Source organism: Sebastes umbrosus, chromosome 9 (genome assembly GCF_015220745.1).
Source record: "Sebastes umbrosus isolate fSebUmb1 chromosome 9, fSebUmb1.pri, whole genome shotgun sequence".
Classification (NCBI taxonomy): domain Eukaryota; kingdom Metazoa; phylum Chordata; class Actinopteri; order Perciformes; family Sebastidae; genus Sebastes; species Sebastes umbrosus.
Window position 1 is genome coordinate 17,643,261 of NC_051277.1, and position 24,265 is coordinate 17,667,525.

At 42.4% G+C, this 24,265-nt stretch overlaps 1 protein-coding gene across 4 annotated transcripts in view; it reads left to right on the top strand.

Moving 5' to 3' along the window:
- mid2 (midline 2) overlaps positions 1-24,265 on the top strand; it is a 189,306-nt gene that overhangs the window by 88,496 nt on the left and 76,545 nt on the right. For all 4 annotated transcript variants that reach the window (XM_037780378.1, XM_037780376.1, XM_037780379.1 and 1 more), the window contains one exon: positions 6,946-7,838. In XM_037780378.1, coding sequence (XP_037636306.1) covers positions 7,002-7,838 — 837 coding nt within the window. In that variant the 5' untranslated portion in view covers positions 6,946-7,001. The remainder of the gene's footprint in view (positions 1-6,945; positions 7,839-24,265) is intronic.

Genomic DNA, 24,265 nt, shown 5'->3' on the forward strand with positions numbered 1-24,265 from the left:
AAGTCATCAAAGCCATTGGCTGAAATGGCTTTCTGCTTATGGATGTGCACCTGTTAGAAGGCTGTCAGAAGCAAATGTATAAAGCTTAAGCAGATTAGAATTCACAGTCTGTGTGCACTAAAGAAAATTATTTATCTAGCTCTGCCTCTTCAGACAGACTAGTGTTGTTTGAGTTGTTGTTTTTTCATCATTTTGCAAAAAAAAAAAGCTCTGAGCGAGACCTAAAAAATCTAGCTACATTAATCAGCACAACAATAAATCAGAGTAAGTGCCTCGCAGCTTTATGTCTGAGTGTGTGTGTCTGCTTGGGTTCGTGTGACTGTGTATGTGTGTGTGTGTGTGTAATGCCCGTGTGTTTTTCCTCAAGCACCAGCTCAAGCTGTTCTCCTTCCAGATGGGCCACTTCACCTTAACAAGAATGGCAGATGAAGAGAGACAACGAGACAGAAAGAGTTTGTGCTCGCTGTGTGAATATGTGTGTGTGTGTCTGCAGAAGAAACGCTGTCACCGTGAAGCTAGCGTTTTCAGTCCCCGAGTGGCTGAGGAGGCAGTGTCTCCCCAGAGTGACACAGCTAAAGCTTAATGGGCCTGGTGATGGTGTGTTAAAGCTTGGTGTTAATTATAACACCATGCTCTGTTAAACACAGTCACATTAACATCAGCATAAGCAGCACTGTTGAGCTCTGTCCTCGGGAATGCAGTGAGACTGCTGATTCAGTCAACATTTATACAGATGCAGGATAAGGGTCAAGCACTCATCTCCACTGATATGATGGGCTTAATCATCGAGGGTTCGGATTCCATTTCTGTATACATAGTCAATTGTTTTCCTGTCGCGATTCTGACGTCTCGACAGACGTGCAATCCCACAGCATATTTGCTGTGATGACATATGGTTGATTTCTGTGAGTAAGACGGGAACTGAGGGATTTGCGCGACTTCCTTTGTTTTATTTGTCAAATACTGACGAACAGAGAGCCAGGATTTGTAGAAAATCACTTTCTGAAGTACAATAACAAAAGTATTGATCGACTTGAATTTTCTTTTTGTTGATCGTTTACGGTATGACAAGACATTGTTCTTTGTTTATTTACCTGATTCCGGAGTAAAGCTCACACGGTCGTACAACGACCTGATGATCTTGAATCAATGTGTGTCCCGAGAGACTTAATGAATGTCTGCCTTGTTTCCTGTTGTTGACATATTTTCCCACTGAGCCAGCAGTCATATGGAGCTGACCTGCTGCTCAACCTAAAGCTGCTCTCAGCGACAGAGAGCTTCATTCTTCATTGTGAAAATATTGACCTCACTGACTTTGAATGTTTAATATGATTTACTGATTGTTGTTGAAATTAGTATAATATGTATATTTTAAAGTAGTCTGTTTTGCTGAAAGCATACATTTTTTTCGGTTTATGTATTGGCAAGAATGTGGCAATATGATACGTATCATGATATTGTGATTCAATATATTGCGATACTGTAAGCAAGGCAATATATTGAGATATTTAAAATCTAATTTTAGGAAAACTGTCATAGTAAAAAGAACAGGCCACAATATCTATAAAATCTGGGTAAAAAAAGTTTACTTTTTTATGCAATCAGAACAGTTGGATCTGCATTTGCATTTACCACAGTCCCTGTAACATCAGAGCATCTGTGTACAATCTGAGCCACTGTCTGTCTCGAATATTTACATGGAAACTAAAAATCGATACAGTGTTTTTAAGAATCGAAAAAGTATCACAAAACTTAATGTCACAATACTCAAATGTAGGCTGTCGCAATAACCGCAATATTGACAACCCATTGCAGGATATGGCAAAAAAACGCCACAACTGCTATGTTCACGTTTGCAATGGGAGCGCCGCATTTTTACACTTTGCCTCAAACGGCTACAGCGTGACGAGGTGCTGAGGGTCTATTCTGCGCTGAGCGCTGCACGTATGGTGTATTTTTTCTGGTCGTCAAAAGTTGAAAAATGTTCAACTGTTGGGTAAAACTCCACAACGACCAACCGTCACATCCTACATGTAGCTACAAGTGCTGGACAATAACAATAATGGAGGAGAAATTAATACACATAAACCGGCGGGTTCGTCCTCTCTTCCAACGTTCTTCCGCCTTCCCTTTATTCAGAGCAAGTACTCTATCTTGTGCCGCATTTTGATATTCCGTATAATAGCAACCAGACGCAACGAAAAGCGCAGCTGAAAAAATTGCTGCGCCTCATTGCCCTTCTGTGTTCTGCATTTAACAATAAACAAGTATTTAATTTGTTTTAAAACTGTCATCTTTGTAACTTAAAAAGCAACAATATACCTAAAAATACCCTAACAATAAAGCTTATTTATATAGCACTAAAATCAAGAAAAATAAAGTAATTTGCAAAAAAAAAAGTTGCAATAATACCGCATGTGGCGTTGTTGAGCCAATCATTATCACCGCAGGGGATATTCCTTTACCGCAACAGCCCCACTAAACTGAAAAATGGCTGCAGATTAAATGAAATGAAAAGTTACAGACTAATGGTTACATAAAGAGTAAAGACTCTAAAGTAAAGAGGTTTATGTGGGGAATTATATCATATTTGTACCTTGAGTTGACAAGCTGAGGGGACAGTGGCCTTTCCTGTCCTCTAAAGGTCTTGAAGGTCGCCCTCATCACCTCCCCCACATCCTGTTTCTCTGGATATATCCACGCGTCTGCCCCTGGTTATCAACTATGTGATACAGTGGAGATAAATTAGCCCTATTGTTGGCGTGATGAAGCAGAACCTTGCTCGCTCTGTGGAGCTCTCTCTCTCTCTCTCTTTATCCCTTACACAGCCAGCTCTGTGCGATAACAACCACATAAAGCATCTGATAAATAGCAGCCAAGGTGAATATTGGAAGAGGTCATTATGTGCACACGTACGCACAGCTTTCTCCTAGACAAATACCCAAAATGTATACTCATATACAGCCTCACACACACACACACAATGCCCATTGCCTTTCATCAGCATAATATCTGCATGATTGGCTGTGAGAAGTTATTTGTTTCCTTTCCAGATAATGAACTTTGTAAAGAAGCCGCTGCTTGCATATAACTACTTCCTTCAGTTGAGTGCTTTTCCAAGCACTTAGCTGCTGCTCAAATCATGTTTGCTTTGAACACAGCTCAGTGTCGAGGAGGCACGGTTTGTGGTGCAGCAGAAGGGAGGAGACTTTTGTTAGTGCAAATGAGTTTGAGCCTTTGAGCTCTGTTTCTGTCTTTATACAGTCCCGTCTTCATCTTGTACTTTGCTGCTCCCGGAGATTATGGGAAGTTGTGTAGCTCTCAATGTAACTGAATTCACACTACCAAATTGGGATGGTGTCACAGCACAATGTAGTTATTACTAATGGGCTGCGGATTGCAGAGCTAACTCAATATACCTTAATATACATAGATTCAATAGGAGGACAATGCCACACTTTCAGCATGATGTTTTGACAACAAATTTGAATTTTATTATCTGTCTGGAGTCAGCCTTAACTGATTATGGTCATAGCTACAACATGTTTTAGCTGCAAAATGCACAATAGCCTACGTGTTGTTAATAGGGCTGCGACAATTGGTAACTTAATGGATTAGTCAAGAAGTTCTCATCTGACGCTTTGTCAGACCCCTCTGCGTCACTTTTTGGGCGCAGTAAACATGTGCTTAATGTTGAGAATTTAACAAAAACACTTAGTTAGGTTTAGGAAAAAAAACATCATGGTTGGGCTTAAAATTACTAAGTTTGTACAGTGAAAATGTGACTTGACGTTGTGAACACAAGACACAAACGAACAGCGAAGTGTCTCTTTTGCTCTGCTAACTACGTCAGCACACTTCCGGCGCACTTTCCCCGAGCGTTTACTGTTGCTGCGGACTGGTTTACATTGTAGTTAATGGAAAGCCCGGTGCATCGCATAACGGAGCTAAAGGGTGCCTTGTGGAGCGGTATCGAACGCCCACGGCCGTGTCAAAGTGTCGGTATTTGACGCCCTGGAATGGAGAATGGGCCGGATAAGTCGATCGACAGAAGATGAATTGGCAAATATTTTGATAATCAATTAATCGTTTTAGACATTTTTCAAGCAAAAATGCCAAATATTCTCATGTTTTAGCCTCTGGAGTGTGAGTTTGCTGCTTTTCTTTGTCATATGATACGGTAAATTGAAAAGCTTAAGATTTTGGACTGTTAGTCAGACAATACAAGTAAATTGAAGACATCACCATGGGCTCTGAGTAGAGCTGCAACTATTGATTATTTTCGTTTTTAACATTGATTATTTTCTCGATTAATCGATTTGTTGTTTGGTCTATAAAATGTCAGTGTCTGAAATGTCTTGTTTTGGCCACAACTCAAATATATTCAGTTTGCTGTCATAGAGGAGTAAAGAAACCAGAAAATATTCACATTTAAGAAGCTGCAAGCAGAGAATTTAGACTTTTTATCTTTAAAATGACTCAAACCGATTAATCGATTATCAAAATAGTTGGTGATTAATTTCATAGTTGAAAACGAATTGATTAACGTTGCCGCTGTAGTTCTGAGAGATCGTAAATGCAAATTTTTTGCCATTCTTTCAGCATTTTATTGACTAAACTTAATAATAGAGAATTACAGTAAGTGGCAGATTAGAATACACTGAACATAATCTTTGGGGCTTTCCGTGTTGGACATCGCAGTGTCTGTAATGACAAAGAGCCAGCCAGGCCAAAATACTGGGATGTTGAACAAAAATGAAATGCCGGACTGTTTAAAGTTGCTTTATTTTGAGTAATAGATGTTACGTCTGGAATTCAGTTAGAAACCCAGACGGCTGAGCACTGGGTTACTGGATAAACCTGCTGATAAGCACCCACTGTGGACACTCACTTCATGCTCAGCTCTTCCTCACTTTGAAATTGTACTTTTAAACCTTGGAGGAAGTGTCTTTAGACTATCCAAATAGTGTTAGTTTCCTTTGTATCTGCTGCCCTTTTCTTGATAACATGTTTTCACATGTGAGTTGAAAGTTGTTCTTAGTGTCTGAACGTCGTCATCTTTATGTACACACTGACCTCAGCTTCAGAGGTCACTAACAGTACTTTTTGATTAGTCATAACTAGTAAAACCCAGTCATCAGTGAACCCTGCGTGACTGGCGCAGAGGGAGTCTTTTAGGAACAACCTCAGCTAATGAAATTGTCACTGTCAGCTATCTGAGGTCGTCCCTTTTAATATTGTAGTTTCACGGTGCCTGCTTTGTTTCTTTAAAGAGGATAGAGAGCCACTGCAGGCTGTGCTGCTATGCCACTGAATCAGCGAGTGTGGGGGTGGGTGGGTGGCTCGAGGGGATATTGGTGATTTCTCATGTCAGTGGTTTTAAGGCCACCCGGGGGAGACAGCTTGATATGCAGCCTACAAGGTGCTGAGATTTGGAGGGCTTGGAGAAAGAGGTGTAGGATCTGAAATCAATCTCCTTGTTTAGCTTGGGCCCTGTTTTCACTGCCCCACTCGAAATTGTTTGTTGGGATCATGCTTTAAAAGTCAAAATGTCCTTGGAGTTAAGCGTTTATTACTTGATAAGTCAAGCTGATCTTACCATAGAGGCCATAAAAAAATAGGCAAAGTCAGTGGTGAGCTGGAGAAAGACAGATGGAAGTGAAATGTATGATGAAAAACGTAAGGTCGAGAGTCTGTCAGTTTAACAGAATTGCAGAGGTCTTCTGTTTTACGAGCTCCTCTTCATCTGTCCTCCTCTGCTGCTGAGCATCTGTCTCTCCCTTTCCCCTCACTCCATTGATTTGTACTTCTTCCCTACTATTCAGCTAACCTTTATCTTTTTTTCCTCCCTGTTCGTGCAGTCGCTCCTCTTCTTCTAATACGGCTCTGCAGGAGGAATCGTGGAAGCACTGTCCACAGTTGTGCAAGCTGAGCGGCTGATATAGAAATGTACAAGAAAATGTGTGTGTTCGTGATGTTTCTGCTGAATTTGGACAGGCCAGCACGTCTTACCTGAAGCCGGTATCTCCTGACTGATTTGGTTCATATCAGATTGATGAGTTGTGTATACTTTCTGCTGTTCTATTCAAGAAACAAATAATCAGGGAACAAAAGTGCAGTAAAGAAGTTCCTTCTCTAGTTAGAGGCCCATGTAATGTGTACAGGGATTCCACCCGTGTATTGCAAGCTAGAGTTGTTTTCCGGGTATTGGTGAGTAAGCCAGTCTATGCACCGATCCGACAAACCAACAAACAAACCAATGCCGGTGAAAACATAACCTCCTTCCTAGGCCTTCGGCCTTGGCGGAGGCAACTATATTTTTTGTATCAGGCTTGTATCGCATCGGTACTCGGTATCGGCCGATACCGCAAGTTCAGGTGTCGGTATCGGGAAGGAAAAAATGGTATCGAAACAGCTCTATTGCAAGCCTGGCGGGCCAAAGCATCGGGGAATTATGCACTTTTAAGATATTTTTAAACTAAAATGTGTTATACAATTAACGAACTCCTTTAAGGAATTACTCATGCGTAGTTTGTGTGCTTAACGTTAGCAAGTGTTGGTGTTTGCGGTCAAGAGAGAGATAGAGAGCGAGGGAGCGGGTGTGTGTGACAGAGTGACGGTGAGATTAAGTCAGCTGTAACTAGTTGTGAGTGTATTATAGCAGTGCAGTGTGTGTACAGTTTAGGTTGTCGGTGAATAAATGCTACAAGAGACAAGCCAAGTTCCTGTGTCTTGTTGGGTTTTTCCATACATGACTCGGCGCGTCAGCCCAGCACAGTGGGGATTTACGTCTCCAATACAACAGAGCTACCTGCTTGAGGGAGACACACAATGTCTTTCTCTCTGGTCTTGAGGGGGCCGTCGCTGGTCCTAACAACGTTTTTGGCGGAAACTCATGTATAACTGTAAATACTCATACATATCTGTTTCTTCTTCATTCTCCAGGTAATTGGCCAGCTTTCGTGGGTTTTGATGTCACTTCTAGATTGGTTTAACTGAAGATGGAAACACTGGAGTCTGAGCTGACCTGCCCGATCTGCCTGGAGTTGTTTGAAGACCCTCTGCTCTTGCCCTGCGCCCACAGCCTGTGCTTTAACTGCGCCCACCGCATCCTGGTGTCCCACTGCTCCACCAGCAAGCCCCTTGAGTCAATATCGGCCTTTCAGTGCCCCACCTGTCGTTACGTCATCACGCTGAATCACCGCGGCCTGGAGGGCCTTAAGCGCAATGTGACGCTGCAGAACATCATTGACCGCTTTCAAAAGGCCTCCCTTAGCGGCCCCAATTCCCCCACTGAGAGCCGGCGTCTGCAGCCGCAGCGGCCCTACACCGCCACCATTAGCGGTTCAATAGCTGGAACGATTGGCGGCGGCGGCGGTGGTAGTGGAAGTGGAAGCAGTGCCCGCGGCAGCCCGGCCACTTCCAGCCACTCCCACCCGCACGCCAACCACGCCAATCACACCAATCACGCAAACCACACCAACGCGAACCACAGCCCGGCTGTTGTCGCTAAAATGGATCCACGCATCAGCTGCCAGTTCTGCGAGCAGGATCCGCCACGCGAGGCCGTCAAGACGTGTGTCACGTGCGAGGTGTCGTACTGCGACCGCTGCCTCCGTGCGACACATCCGAACAAGAAGCCGTTCACCAGCCACCGTCTGGTGGAGCCGGTGCCGGACACGCACATCCGCGGCCTGACCTGCCTGGAGCACGAGAACGAGAAGGTCAACATGTACTGCTTGGTGGACGACCAGCTCATTTGTGCCCTCTGCAAGCTGGTGGGGCGCCACCGAGAGCACCAGGTGTCCTCGCTCACTGAACGCTTTGATAAGCTCAAGGTTAGTTCCTCCCGTGTCCTTTTCAGTTTACAAAGCATGCGATAATGTCATATCAGCAACAATTTCTGTGTACTGCTCCTGTTTTATGTTGTTTGACTTCCGTGTTACGGAAGCAAAGGTAAGTCACCATCTGGAACAAGATCTGAGTGAAAAAGACTGGTGATTTACTGCTGAGCTTCGGCACTTATTCCCATTCTCACAAAGAGCTTCTCATTTATAGTCTGCAACATGCATTATGATAGCTTTGTTTGCAGTTTGCCAAACAGCAAAATCTTTAATCCATCCATTCCCACCTTGGGGATGTTCATTCTGTGCGTTTCTGTTGACTGTGAACTTTCAGCACTGCCACAATTGCATCACACACACTCGCACCAGCCTTTGTCCAGCAAGAAGGACAGAAAGACAGATGGCAAACAGAGAGAGTGAGAGAGACAATTGGGTTGGTGCGCTGGTGAGAAGGGCAGAGAGAGAGAGAGAGAGAGAGAGAGACGGAGAGCAATAGGGAGGCCGTCATTATAATAGTCGATGAGCTGGCATTCCCCGTGGCCACAGAGCTTTCAGAGGCTCTGCGTAAAGTCCAGGACTGCTGAATCAGGGTGAAAAACAACAGAGAGAGGCACGAGCTGCAGCTAATTCCACCACTAAAGACCTAAAGCAGCCGGGCCGCATCAGCTGGCCTTAAAACTTTTACCACAAGTGTGTCTGTCCTTGGTGTATTTATGCACCCTTTTTCCAAAATGAAACATTATCACAGAAGCTTGCATTGTTACTGCTTTTACACGAGCATAAGTACAATTAATTGAATATGGTTGTGTGAGTAATATTTGTGAATATGTCCAGGTTGTTACCCCTTACTCGTTGTATACTGGCATAGTACAGTTACTATTGTACTCTGGTTAAGGCCTAAAGACGGTTACCCCGTGAATGAGCATGCTTATTGCTACAATAGACCAATTAACAGAATAATGGTCTCTACTGGGTGATAATATATCAGTGATAATAGCAAATGCTTCTTGATTTTCTTTGTTTTCTATAATAGTGTGTAACTATGTGTCTGCACAGACAGTAAAAGCAGTAAAATCATAATTAGGGCTGTCAGTCGATTCAAATATTTCATCGCGATTGATCGCATGATTGTCCATGATTAATTGCAATTAATCAAACATTTTTTTTATGTGTTCAAAATGTACCTTAAAGGGAGATTAGTCAAGTATTTAATACTCTTATCAACATGGGAGTGGGCAAATATGCTTCTTTATGCAAATGTATGTATATATTTATTATTGGAAATCAATTAACAACACAAAACAATGACAAATATTGTCCAGAAACCGTCAAAGGTACTGTATTTAGCAATGAAAATATGCTCAAATCATAACATGGCAAACTCAAGCCCAACAGGCAACAACAGCTGTCAGTGTGTCAGTGTGCTGACTTGACTATGACTTGCCCCAAACTGTATGTGATTATCATAAAGTGGGCATGTCTGTAAAGGGGAGACTCGTGGGTACCCATAGAACCCTTTTTCATTCACATATCTGGAGGTCAGAGGTCAAGGGACGCCTTTCCTCGCCAAATTTTTTTTGCGCAAGTTTGGAGCGTTATCTAACCTCCTTCAACCTCTGAAAGATGCAGTAGGCTATCAAGTAGCTCATAGATCCTTTGTACCTCATACTGCAAATCTCCAAAGTCATCTAGCCCACAGAGACAGCGCTTTGAGAAAGCACCACACTGGCAGTTTTAGGGCCTTATTTGCAGAAAGGTGTGCGTTTTGTAGGTTGATGTTCTTTTCCCACAAAGAAAGTACATTTTAATGGTCTGGTTTTGTCACTCTGCATTACAAAAGTGTGGGTGTGAGAATATGTTAGCAGCGTTTCCAGAGACAGTGTTAACACTCGGTGTACAACAAAAATCCATCTCGTTGTGTGATTCAGTGCAAATGCAATCCCACGTTCTGTATTATTGATGATTTCCGCCACCAAAACGTTGGCTCTCGCTTTCAGTTTCGCACCAACATGTCAGCAAAATTCCACCTGCTCAGCACCTCACATCGACTTAACCCACTGGAGCGCGGGGTTTATTTTCACTAGCGTTTACCCTTTTTTACACCCCCCGCCTTTCTGCCACCGCTTTGCCTCCCGACTGTGGGAGAGTTTACTGTAAGTAGCTAGCTGGCTCTCCCCCTCCTTTCCTCTCCACTCCATGGCTGGCTGTGGTTCTTTTGAACGTTCCCCAGCCAAGGCTTTGAACTTGCTTGACTTTGAAATCCCCAATCTACCCCAAATCTGGGAGGAGACCAGCCCCCCGGTCCGAGCTCCAGCTCAGCTCACCAGTGGCAGTGGCAGCTAACTTATAATCTTCTTCTCACTCGTGGCGAGGCGGAGGAGAGGAAGTCCTACTTGTGCATAGCTAATCGAGGAAGATGTAGGTCAAAAAGGGGTGTGTGTGTCTTCCACTGCATTCTCCTTCTCCTCTTTTTAAGACTCAATGAAACACTGTCTTGGTCGTGTTGTCAGTCATATGTAACTATAGGTTGTTATTCACTGGGGCTCTGCGGTGCTCTTATCAGCTCTTCTAATTAGCCACTTGTCAATTCTGCTAAATAATTGCACTCAGTTGCCTCTATTTGACCCCCGCCTCACTCCATTTGATCTTTGACCTCTGGACTACCCTTCACATGATTTCCTCTATCTGCTGTGTACGCCGGGAGCTACGCTGTCACTAAATGATTCCTCACACATTAAGGGAAAGGTAAGCTTCCCTCGGGCAAGGAGGGTGTGTTTTTTCAGGAGAGAAAATGCTAACAAGTGCCAGCGCTGTAAAGGACAGAATGTGCCACAGCGGAAACTGAAATGAGTCAATTCCCCAGGCAGCTGCTAAGCAGAGCTCTTTGCTCAATACATTTGTGTCTTATAATTGGCAGACCTTGGTAATAGTGTTTTTTGATATTCTTAAAAGACTGCAGCTTAAAGGCACTACACTTTAGATTTGTATTTGTTTTCACACTACCAGACTCACTGAAACCACTTCCAGCTACGATACATTCTGTTTTAGCAGTGAATGTCTCATCACCTGCTGCTTTGGAAGTGTTTGTGGCTCATTAGGGTGTCATTTTGTGGCATGCCTAACATCCCCTATCAGAGGCTGGGTAGGCAAAATTAAGAAGCTGAAGTGTTGTGGTGTGTGTATGTGTGTGCTCACAGCAAAGGGTTTTAGTCGTACATGTGTGATGTAACGCTGGAAGGTGAAAAAGTGTGACACCAAAGGTGAAGTTGCATCATTATAGGTGAAATGTTAAGAGTTGAGAATACGTTCAGGTTTGTTTGCATTTATTAATGCAAAGATGCAAATCAGAAGTACTGAACATGTTAATTTCTTTTAGGTGAACAGGCTTGCTTTGATACATATGCAGGTATGCTAAAGCTACAAGAGGTGAGAGTAGTGAAGAAGTCCATTTTCTAATCCTTGAAGATTGTAATTGAGATTGTTTTCTTTCCCTTTGAGAAGAAGTCCTTTTGTGTTTCCATTTATGTCGGCATCTGTGTGTTAAAGGGCTTTTGGAAGTACGATTAAGATCTCTCTCACTTGTTGCTGGAGCCAGCGGCCGGTTAGCCAGGCTTAGTATTTAGACTTTTTCTTGGCTAGAAGCAGTTGCCAGGCAACCAGCAGTGACACCAGAAAGTTGCTGCCCCCAACCAAGAAATAGTCCTGCACATAACCCATCATAAGACGTCAGACATTAGAGAGCTGGTAGGCAGATTTTGTTAGCTTTGGACTAGGCTTGCCTTCGTAGCCGGTGTTACACGGTGTTCTGGCATAGGCTACTCGATTACAATACTCGCCCACCGCCCCCACCGTTGTTTTGCTTTTTTTTTATAGAAATAAAACCCATTTAATTCAGTTTCACGTATCAGCTCTGTGTTATCAATACATAATTGGATAACAGACACTACAAACTGAAAATGAAAGTGTCTATTGGCAATATTTAGATTTTAAACTCAATGCTATAAGGGAACCATGACGGTAATGAGGCAATCGCCATGCGGACGACGGAGTGGTCACAGCTGGTGGTCACAGCTGGTGGTCACAGCGCAGCGGCACCAAGTGGAAACCTGTGTCCCCGCAGCGAAAGCTCGACTGGAGAGGCCAGACACACAGACATCCAACGTCAAAGATCATCATCATCTTTCCGCCATCTATTCTTTGGGGTAACCCCGAGTTTGGGAAACTCTCGCGAGATGATCAAGGTTAGGCATTGATCTCGAGTAGTTATGGTTAGGATAGGTCATCGGGCAGCGAGTCTCGCAAGGATTTTTGCAAGTTATTATAAATTTCAGATCAGATTTTGCAATTTGCGGGTTACCTTCTAGACCTGTAATCGGTAACACCGATGTTGTCTCAAATTGCATCTCTTAAAAAAAACAAGTGTTAAGAGGGAAGCCGAAAGACAAGGAGGGAGACAGCAAGATGAGAAAGAAACTGGACAAAGACTGAAGGGAAGGTTGAAACGATGATAAATGTATCACATCACAAGGATAAGAAGCCTTTCTCTTCTCTTCTCTTCTCTTCTCTTCTCTTCTCCATTACTGGCAGTTAATTTACTGACTCTCAGGCTCTTGAGGGTTTGAAGTGTGTGTGCGCTTTGGCATCAAGTGTTGAGCTGACATGGTGGCAAAGCCTATAGCGGGGCTGCTGACATTTGTGACACTCTGAGAAACCCTTGAAATAAGCGGCAGATAAACTTAAAGACTCTCGGTGGCGTCACCCATGTGCACTCACCCTACAGCAGTGGGATTTGTCGTCTCATGTGTGTGTGTGTGTGTCTCCAAGGTCTTGACAGGTCTCACGCATACTTGTACCAGTTGATAGTCTGTTATGTGCATGGGAAGAATGAAGAAATATGCAAAACATTTTCAAGCGATTATTGGATTAATTCCTGTTATGGAAAGTCATAGCATGCTGACACCCCCCTCTCTTCTTTCCACCCTTTTGCTCTCTAACTCCCCCCCCACCCCCTCTCTTCATTTCCTTCAGTCCCTCCAGCCCTGCTTCTTTCCCTTTATCCCCACCGTTCTCTTCCTTCACCCCCCCTCACCCCTCATCTTCTACTTTTCCCCCATCTAAGCTCCTTAAGGCACTGTCTAACTAACTCTTTTGCTGTGCGATGTGTGCATCATGCCTGCTCCTGCATGCTGACTCCACTCCCGCTGTATTTACACCCATTTGCTTTTCTAAATCCGGAGGCGAGCTTCTACACACAGACACACAAATTCATGTGCATTTGAAACATATCCACACCCACAAACTTGCTTGTACTTTCTGACTATTCACACTAGGGGGAAAAAATCAATTCACCTATGCATCGCGATTTTCTTTTTCAGGATTTTGAAATAGATTTTTTTTAATGCCAGAATCTATATATTTGCTTCATTTGAGTCTATGCGGAGGTAGAAGGAAGTTACTGCTTTTACTGTTGTAGTCTGAGTAACATGACGTCATATCTGTTCCGCATCCGTCAGCCAAAACAACCCGCAGCTGGCCGCAACGAAGAAGTACAAAACAGAGAGGTGTCCGCGTGTATAAGACCTGCACCCTCACATCTTAAATCCAACGTGGTAAACACTACACATACAGTAAAGTATGGAAACACTTTGGTTTTAACACATTACCAGGAAAAGCAGAGCTAGACATCATGGCTAAAGCTGCATGTTCACTCTGTCATGGACAGGAAACGTTATCGTATTGCGGTAACGTGCGGTCAAGCCAGCCACCACTCGCATCTCCGTGGTCAAATCAGCTGACGCTACAACTGTAGAACACCCATATACTGACATTTATGGTAAATACAGTCAAACAGAGCTGACCATGGCTGTATAAAGAGAACAGAGCTGACGGGGAGAGCTAGCGACGGACTTGGCGAAGTTAGCGGAAGTATAAACGTGTGACTACATCTGGTTTTCAAAATAAGGTGTTAACAAAGGGAACTGTTTATAGAAAATACATATATGGAAATAAGATCGATTGGATTGTATTCACCAGAAGTATAAAACATTACATGTCCCTTATAAATTAAAAAGAAAATACTACTTTATTCTTTGATTTTTGGGTTGCTGGAAAAATAATTATAAATAATGCCTGACAATGAGACTGATATATTTGACTTCCGGACATCTCTGACTACATACATGCTGGAAATCAAACATATTAAACTATTAATTTAGCTGTTTTTCAAAGTAAAAGTCCTTAGAAGTGTATGATTCAACTTTTTCTCATGATCTAGTGTTAAAAAAGAAGAACCGCAATAAATCATAATATCAAATCTCAATACATACCAAATCGGCACCCAAGTATCATGATAGCATCAATTCGGGAGATAGGTGTATCGTCCCAGCCCTAGTTCACACACACAGGCAAACATACAAAATATAGTTTAGCTCACCTAATCTGATTGTACGCCAAACACTGATTTGTAGAGGAAATTAAAAGGCTGCAATGTCAAGTGCTCAACCGAGCTAAATTTTTCACGCGCACCAACTCTTTCTCACCCTTTTCCCTCATGCACAGACTCTCTCTGCTGCCGTCCTCCCCCTCTGTCACTATATTTCTCTCACTTACTCTGTTTTGCATGCAGCCACATAAACATCATCCTTCCCACCTGCTTTCTGTCACTCTGTTTCTCTCTCTCCTCCCTCTGTCTCATCTGGCCCCTGGCCAATCTGCCTGGTTTTAGGTAACACCACTCCTCTCCGCCCGCAGTCGCCCACAAACCCACATACGCTGCTGCTGCAGCCGCATATTGCTGCTGAGAGGAAGACTCACAGCCCTCCAGTGTGTTTGTGTGTAGGAGGGTATATGATTGCCTTCAAATATGTGTACCTGTGTGTGGGGCATCTACAGGTGTGTGTGGGCGCGCATGTGTGTCGAAGCAGATGCTATTAGCTCTGACATGTGAGGAGTGATTGGGAGCTTGAGTGTGAGATGCCAAGGGGGAAATCACGGCTCTATCTGGAGAACAGTGTGTGAGATGGAGCTCACTCAGTCATGCTGACCGAACCACCAAGGATGTAGTAGAAAGCTTTTAGTGTCTGTGTGCGCCACTCCTGTGCCTACGTGCATTAGCATGCCTATCAGGTATGAGTGTGTGCACGAGCGAGTTCCCGTACTTCACTACTGTCAATGCATCATGCATGTGTTGTGAAAATATGTCACGCCAGCCCGTCAAAAAATTTAGTGGGTCATGAAAAGAAGGCTTATCAAATCACTCCCGGGCACTGCATCATGCATATGCACAATTTATGCAGAAAGAAAGTGGAAAGCTTTTAAGAGCTTTGCTGATACAATGCAGCGCAGGAAGAGGGATATAACCGACATTATTCATCTGAGTTTAGTGTGTATGTTTGAGAGGGATGTACAAATTTATCCATCCCCATTTATCCATTATCCAGTGATGGCGCCCCTCACTTTCCTTCCATAAAGTGAGAGCAGGGCTCACTTTGTGTAGCTGGATCCTTGTTATTCTCACTTCCTGTAGCTGTAGTGGGATAACTGCTACAGTATGGTCCATGTGATCTACTGAAATAGATTATAGTACACTCTTAAGGGCACTCCCAAAGCGTGTATATCTGCAGATCAGTGTTGTTCATCATCTTTAAAATTGAGGTTCATGAATCAGTAAAAACTCTCAATTTTCTCGATTTACGAACTTACTCACTCAAAAGCATTTATTTTAAATAACTTGGTCATTTAAAAGTCAAATTTATCCCACAGTCTTTCCTACTTTGAAATATGTGTGCAAGCCTTAAAGCAGCAGTAGGTAGAATTAGAGCAAATATGACTAAAAAAAATGTATTTTTATAGAACGGTCACTATATCCTGACAGTAGTGCATGAGACAGGTAATCTGAAAAAAGTCATGTGCCTCTGTGTCCTCCGGTGTCCTCAGGTGCTCTTAATGGCATCTGCAAGATTTCACAGACCGGAGGAAAACAACCAATCAGAGCCGAGCTGGAGCCTGCTGTATGAGCAGCTGTCAGTCACTCGCTGTAAAATGAGAAAGTTTGTGATTCGGCAGCCATGTTGAGATCAGTTGAGGAAATACCAAGCACTGCCCACCAGCCGGAGCAAACTTTCTCATTTTACAGCTAAACAGTGCACTACAAGATGCGAGAAATAGTCATTACTGTAACAGAATATTGATTCATATTTGATCAGCGCTGCCTAGTTTGACCGGTTGATTTGAGTTTGCGAGTGATTGACAGCTGCCTCCGTTGAATGAACAGCCAATAGGAACGCTCTCTCTCCGAAATTACCTGTGATTGGCCAAAGTCTCCCGTCACGGGCTAGATTTTTTAATGCCTTAAAACAGAGCCATGAAGTCTATAGTTTTCTCTCAAAACACTTGAATTACAATATGCTGAGAAGTTATTATGTAATTTTTGCACTATGATGCCAAAAATATTCTGCTTACTGCAGGTTTAATGTATATCCTCAATATCAGCACAAAATATTTTGGACCATCAGCGTCAGTATCCCAGTATTTGCATCCCAGCATTTACCCTCTAAATCAAAGCTGGTCAACCCCTGCTAGATTTTCCTTCCTGTCATTCTTTTTTTTCTGCATTTTTTGCCACCTCTTTTTGTTGTTTTTTTTTGCCTTTTTACAAGGCTTATAACTGGAATTCAGGCACTTGAAGGCTTGCGCTGTGTGTATTTTAACGTAAAGCTGTAAGAAGCTGACAACGTAGCAAAGCTTAGCTGAGCCTCTGACTCTTTTGACACCCAAGGGGAATCATTTTAACTAAGCAGACTTTTTGGATTTTCGTGGCATCTGCCATACAAAAATATACTATATATGTATAGCTATGATGCATTTACACGTGGCAGAATGAGTTGATGTGTATGTTGTTTCTCTTCTTAAAATGTGTGCTATACCTTTCTTTAGCCGTATTAATGTACTGTATATATATATATATATACTGTACAACAGCAGATTATAAACTCATCACTATTTATGTATTTTAGTCAGATGGCTGGCTCAACAACGTAAGAGGATTTACACATTAATCAACAGTGGAAACTCATCTTCCTATGCTGATGTTATTTTCCACTGGCTTCTAAGTATTTTGATTTCAACCCTTCATATAGTGCCACTTTATTTGGCTGTAATATCTGATGAGTAAGCACTCCCTGGTATTAATCTGCAACAATCCCTGGCACAGATCACATTTATATGATGGGAAGGGAGGTGCTCTGTTTCAGGAAACTGATGACACATGCAGTCTATGAACATTAGAAATTACATTTCAGTGTCTCTGGGGGATTTATAAAATATGTAAAGGCTTGATAAAAATCCACTAATTTTAATCAAACCAGAGATGTGTTCAGTCAAAATGATAAACCACAGGTGCCTGAGTCTCCCAGAAGCTGTTTTAGTTTGTGGCTCGGAGACAGTGGACAAGACAATGAAGCATAACAGGAATATTTACACTGTCTGGAACGTCAGTCAGCATCCAACTTCTGAATTTCTTCACACACATACACAAAAGTATGTATGTGTGATATATACGCACAAAGGCTGAAGGTCTGTTTTCTCCTTTGTGGCATGTTTTTTGGTGTCTGTGCACACACACACACTTCCTTCTCGTGTGTGTGATGAGTTCTGCGTCCTGTTGTGAGGCTGCCAGGCAGGAACAGTGTGTCGCCACTGAGTTTGAACTTACGACACCAGTGTGAGATGAACAGCACGTCTTCACTGGCCTGAAGTCAACGGGAACCTCTGGTTCATCCCCAAACTTAAAATAGCCCCGATGGTTAGCATTCTCTGAGCTGCACCAAGGGAACAGTAATCATAGGTTAGGAATAGCTTTCAGCATTGAATCATCTAAATGATCTAATTGTTGAAGAGTGAATATCAAGCAGTTTTTACTGGATATTCAGCCTATAACCACGGAGTCAGTTTGATGAAAGAATTATTTATTCTTATCATGTTATTTTGTGCTTTGTTCTGAAATTAGATGCACTTCTTGACTGTTAGTCCTCTGGGGTCTGAACCATTTTGTTGCAATTACCCGGTCCTTGACTCTCTTAATGTATAAATGTGTATACATTCTGTATTGTAAGGCACAAGCAGGTCATTTATATCTTTTTTTTTCAGCACAACATGGGCTATTTGAATATGTATGCTGCAGAGATATCACATGATATTCTAAATAGATATAAGACTAAGAATTCAAAAGAAAAAATGGAATTTGAATGATTTAACAAATCACTCATTTTGTACAACAAACAACTTCACCTCAGGTGAAAAACAACAAAAAATAAAATAAAGACTCTATTACACAGACTAACAGAACTATTTACATTTTTATCACAATAAACCGGCATTATTAGCTGAACAGTACACTACAAGATGTTTCTGAAAACATTTGAGGTGAGAAATAGACATTACAGTAACAGAATATTGATTCATATTTGATCAGCGCTGCATGTTGAGATCTGCTGAGGAAATACCAAGCACCGCCCACCAGCTGGAGTTACAGTAACGCTCTCTCTGAAATTAGCTGATTGGTCAAAGTTTTCCGTCACGGACAAAACAATTTGAAAGCCTGAAAACAGAGCCATGAGGAGGTGCAGAAGTCTAGTTTTCTCTAAGAACACTTGAATTACAATATGCTGAAAGGTTATTATGGAATTTTTGCCTAATGATGTCAAAAAGTTGTTGCCTACCGAAGCTTTAAAACAGGTTTAAAGATTTGCTCACGGCAGAAAATGGTAGCACAAGAAGCTAGCTGACTCGACATTGCAAATCTGCTTCATTGGTTGAAGTTTGACTGGTCCTGAAGGAATGAAACTTAAAGGCACCCAGTAGGTCTTTTGCCTTGGTCATCTATTGATGGGAACTTTATATTGTGGTGACAATATAAAACTCTTTTTGGTTTTCTTGGTGTTTTGAATTCAATGTAGGTAGCTACAGTACTGACTCAACTACATAGATGACGACTGGTAGCAAAACCTCATTTGCATCATTCCCTCTGATCTTGGAAAGATTTTTTGACTACTCGGTGAAAGTCGCCTTCGATAGTCATTCTCATTATGGAGTGCTTTTCATTTTTGGAAGGCAGTGGCTCCGTCCACTTCAGTTTTGGCTCCAAGACAGCTGGTTTCCTTTTTAGCAGCTTCACTGTTGCAACTGCTTGAAATGTAAGACGCATCATTTCCCTTTGAGCGGAGAGCTGAAGAACTCAGTGACACTGGGTGTTTAGAGAGCGGCAAATGACCAAAACTGGATATAGGCCAAATACGCACAGCTACTTAAGTTAGTGAGAAACCAATCTGCTTACAGTCACACTTGGTTCAACACCATCTCATAAATTGAGTTATGTTTTTGGCTTTCATGTCATTGAAGCAGCAACGAGACAGCTTAAGCAATCCCATTACAGTAACGGCGAAGAATGACTTCTCCGTGGAGGCCAGTCAGTCAGGAATCAGTTAGCTGAGTTCAAAATCACCAGAGAAGAGTGAAATATGGGAGAAGAGTTGATCAAAGAGAAATATTGGCAGGTAAACATGAATCCTAAAACAACACATCCTTTGAAAAAGTCCCAACTGTTCCCCACATTGGTGTCCCCATGGGCAGTCATTATTTCATGATTTGATTGACTTCCAGTTGTATCACAGCAGCAGACAAAGTTTCCCTCCTGTTTAAAAAGTTTAGCATTAGATGTTTAGATTTGATGAAAATCGTTACTGTTTTGTAGAAGTTGCTATATCGAAAGACACATGGGGAAAACCAAGTGATTGTTTAGTTTAAGCAAAAATGTTTTAGATGTTTAAAATGTTTTAATTCATTAAAACGTTGAGGATACACGTCTTTTTAAGTTGCCTTGTCCCATGCATGTGTTTAAATGACAAGTTATTTGAATGGCACGATAATGGGCAATGCAATAGCATGCAATAAGAACGCCGTTCGTGCTTTTGTTGTGTCATTTGTATGTCATGTATTCTATACTGACTGCAATGCAAATGCATCCATGTAAATATGCTATGCCCAGAGCTAGTGACTTAGAATAAAAAGTGAGAAAGCCCGCTATTGGCGGGCCGGAGGGGAGGTGGATGGGTCAAACAAACACACGACTTTCAACCAGACGACCGGTGTTTTGTTTTGTAAGTCACGTTTGCGACGTGTTATGTTACGATGTTTCCGTACATAGTTTAGGTTATCTTAGGTAACTTAATTTAAGGGCCAACCATTATGTTATTTCTAAACCTAACTAAGTGTTTTTGTTGCCTAAACCTAAGTGAGTGGTTTTGTTGCACCCTGCTGGTACTGCACCTTAATATAGGCATGCAATATTCACGCCTCGGCGAGGCCAAACGTGACACTGACACGCTATCCTCTAGTGGACATGCGGGTCTATTAAACATTTTGGCATAATACCGGGTTGTTGTAACATACCTCTCTTACATAGAATTATTCCCATCCTTACTTTTTCTTTATAGCGAAGTCCTACAAATGGATTTCTAAGCATGTGTGTGTTGTTTTGGCTGGCTGAGGAAGTATTTGAGTCTCCCACACTGTTCTCCAGCATCTCGCTCCGTCTCAGAAACACAGCTGCCTTGGACAGAAATATTTTTCATTCCTTTCCCATGAATCTCTTGCTTCCTGAAACATGCACATTCCCTTTCAAAACACACATACACACACACACACACACACACAACCGTGAGCTCCGTTATCTAACACAGTGACACATGTAGGAAGTGCTGCAGATCTAAAAGAATTCATCGCCTGTAATCCGTGCAGGAGTGTTGTTACTGGAGATTTTGTTTTTGTTTTTGCCGATGTATGTGGCAGTGTAAGTTAAAGTTTTTAATATACAGTTTGCTGATGTGTATTTTAAGCAGTTACACTTGTATTGCTTGTATCATTAAGTATTCATTTAGGAAACAGGGGAAAAGTTGGAAAGTTTATTTCCTGAATGTCTTTCTAATTCTAATTACTCATCTACCATCATTATTATGTTCCAAAAACATCCATATCAGAGCTGAACCAGAAAATAAAAGTCAATCTGTCTACAAAATGCAACCATTGTTTTGGCAAAATACAAAATAGCTGTGTGTTTAGATTAAAACTTTTTTAAAAATAGCCTGTGCTTTCCCGTATTCAGCAGTTCAGGGCTGTATTTCTCCACAGGATGAACTCTCGGTCTGAAGTGAACCTGCGTCTCATCATCATGTACAAGTTATTTACAAGATTTTGGACAGGATTCTGTCAGAGGAGCCGAAAGGAGACAATATGACCATGAATTGACTTTGGAAAACCTGAGTTACCTGGGAGCTTCTTCTTCATTTTATGTGACAAAGAGATTGAGAACGCAGGTTAACGACACTGCGCTCCGTCGTCCGGGGTCGCTGATGCATGCTTAACAGCATGCAGGACTTCTTTTATGGCCTCTAAAAGGGACACATCACTTATCCTCTCTGGACAACACGGGGTTGACAGCAGAGAGACACGAACAGAAACATCCACAAACCCTTTCTGTATTCAGCCCGTTCGCAGGAGAAGGCGTACGAATAATGTGATGATTTGCAAGGCATTTAGCGTGCAATAAAAAACGATGTTCTTGTTTTTGGCGTGTCATTTGCCCACCATGTAGTCTGTACTTGTACTGACCGTTTAAATATGCAACTTTCAGAGTTAGTGACATAGAATAAAAATGGAAAAAGACCGCTTATGGCAGGCGGGAGGGGACGTTGATTGGTCCAACAAACACAGGACTTTCAAGCAGGAGGCGGGCGTTTTTTTTATAAGTTACATTGGTGACGTTTGTTTTGTGACGTGTGTTTGTGACGTGTTTTTTAGTGACGTTTGTCATGTGTTTTCCGTACTTCTGTTACATTGTTTCTGTATGTATTTTACTTAGTTTAAGCACTTATTTTAAGGTCAACATTACTTTTTTCCCTAAACTAAGTGGCTTTGTTGCCTAAACCTAACTGCAGATGTAACCATACTATTGCGTGACGTACAAATGACATGAAAAGCAGTGTACAAGTGCAAAAAGCCTAAAATGCGTCCTCATGACAGGCAGAATCTCCTTGTAATGTCGGGTTTTAGGTTTTGATAGCACTGGGCATTGTTTAGAGATTTCCTTTTGGAATACTACAGCTGACAGTGCTTACTTTTTTTAATTACCTAGTCTTTCATTTCCCTATAACCCAACCTCAGTGAGAAAATATTAGAGAGAAAACATCTGTGTGGTTTTATTTCTTCAATTCTGCAGGTGGCAAAAATTCTGATTGCAATGCATTATAGTTTATTTATGAAGCCAAATCTCCAGAGATGTCCACTGGGATGACAGGTTCAGCCTTCCAATTCTGATGTCCATGCTCTGCAAGAATATCCCTGGAAGTTTCTGTATAGCTCTGGTTAGTTAGTGAGAAAGTTCAGCACCCCGGGGAGTCGTACCGAGAGGAATGTCTGCTCCAGATATTGACGCCAGAGAGCCAACCATGCAGAATCTCAGGAACGCGGGGAATGTGTCTTCCCTGTTTCCACCGCGGACTCTGTCCAGAGTGGTTTCCTGTGCTGTAACTCTGGTGTCTGGCCAAATCATGAATGCATAGCAGTGAAGCTGAGCCACAGCTATGGGTTTTGTGATTCTGCACTTCGGCTGTCATGATGATGACGTGATTTTTCATTTCCTTAAGCAAGCTGGAGCTGGGATTCTCGGCGTGGTGTTGTAACATGTCACAGTCCGAGTCCAAGTCCAAGCAATATGTCATATTTATGTGTGCAATGATAATCAGATTTTTTTCCTTCCTGTTATTATTGTCTTCTCACATCTGCTCGCTTCCTCCTTTTGTCATAGTCCTCTCGCTGCGGCGTCCATCTCATTTTCGGCGTCCTGCCAGCGGCTGGCGTGGTAACAGGTGTCATATATAGATGTTATGGAGCTGCCATCAGCACTAGAGTTACATGACCTCCTCTATAAATACATGATAGTGACATGATTTACTGGCCCGCTTCCTGAGCACGCTCGGTCCAATTAGATAAGGCAAAGTATAGCAGAGGTAGAGTAAATCACTTCGCCCACCTTCGAGGGAAGCAAACCCATCTGTTAGGGCGGACAGATCCGCTTTGATACTAATAGAGTCGCTCTGTCTTGTCACTGACCACTACCACTGTGTGTGTGTGTGTGAAAGGGAGGAAGGGTGTGTGCAGGGTCGGACTTCTTGTTATTGTGCATTGTGTGTATATACATTTGTCTGCTGCAGCCCGGGAAGATGAGAGATCTTTTTTCTGTTCTACATCTGAATGCCTGCAGGGCTCAGTAGGGGGTCATGCTGTGGTGGGCAAGATAAAACGCTTCAGGGTGGAAATCTCACCGTTTCTGTCAAACGGGCTTCTGGTTGGCATTATCTACGATCACATTCAATGCAGCTGAAACAGAAACAAACATAAAGCTGCCGTTTTCCTTTATTACTCCAATTGTGCTGTTTTTTTCTCACTTGCCCTTTATGTACTGCAAGTAAATTTCAAACGTTAATTCCCACAGGGAACCCATTCAAGAAGTCACATGGCTAAATCAGGTTTTTGCAAAAGCAAGGTTTTTAATCCGAGGGAAGTGGAGTAGTATATTTGTGGCAGATTGAGTTAAGACGGCGCTGAGATCTGTTGAGATAAACAAAAGTCTTAGAGAGGACTTTTTTTTTTTTAGAAGCTAAATTTGATACTGCAGTGGAATCACAGTTGCTTTACGTCAGAGCCTCCTTTCCCCCACAAATCACGCGTCAGTAATGATGCCTTGAGCAGGCGGCAGCGCCTCAGGTTAAATTTTGACACACATCATGACATGTGCTCCTCTAGTATGTGTGCGTATATGAACGTGTTTACCCTCCTGCCGGTTGAATTAGTCTCGTATGCTTTCAGAAAAGAGGCGTTCGCTGCCTCCGAACCCCGTCACCTCAAAAGAAATCGACTGACTGCGTTGCTCATAACCTTATCGCACTCTCGCAGAACCAACCCCCGTTTCTGGAGTCCGTGAGCTCAGATGAACTCCTCTGGAGGTTTTACTGGAAGCTGACAAGTGTAAAGCTTTTAGCTTGGAAAGTGTCACTCACACCAGATTATTGTTCCTGTTATGTGGCTGAACGTTTAAAAAGATGACATGTACGGCAGCGCCGAGTCCAAAGAGAAAGATTCATTTGTAGAAGTTCAATTATTAAAGATCAGATAAAAACGTGTCATTTCCCAGTTGGGCTGCTATTTGCAATCTGTTATGTCTGCTCTGTATCTTTAGGCACCAATAAAACATGTTCAATTCAAACCGAGAGGTAGAGATAGCGCTAAGTCTTAGAGACAGGACTCTTATCGTCACAGTTATTTAGTGTTTACTGTTAAAAAGGCAGAATGAAGAAGTGGAGGACAAG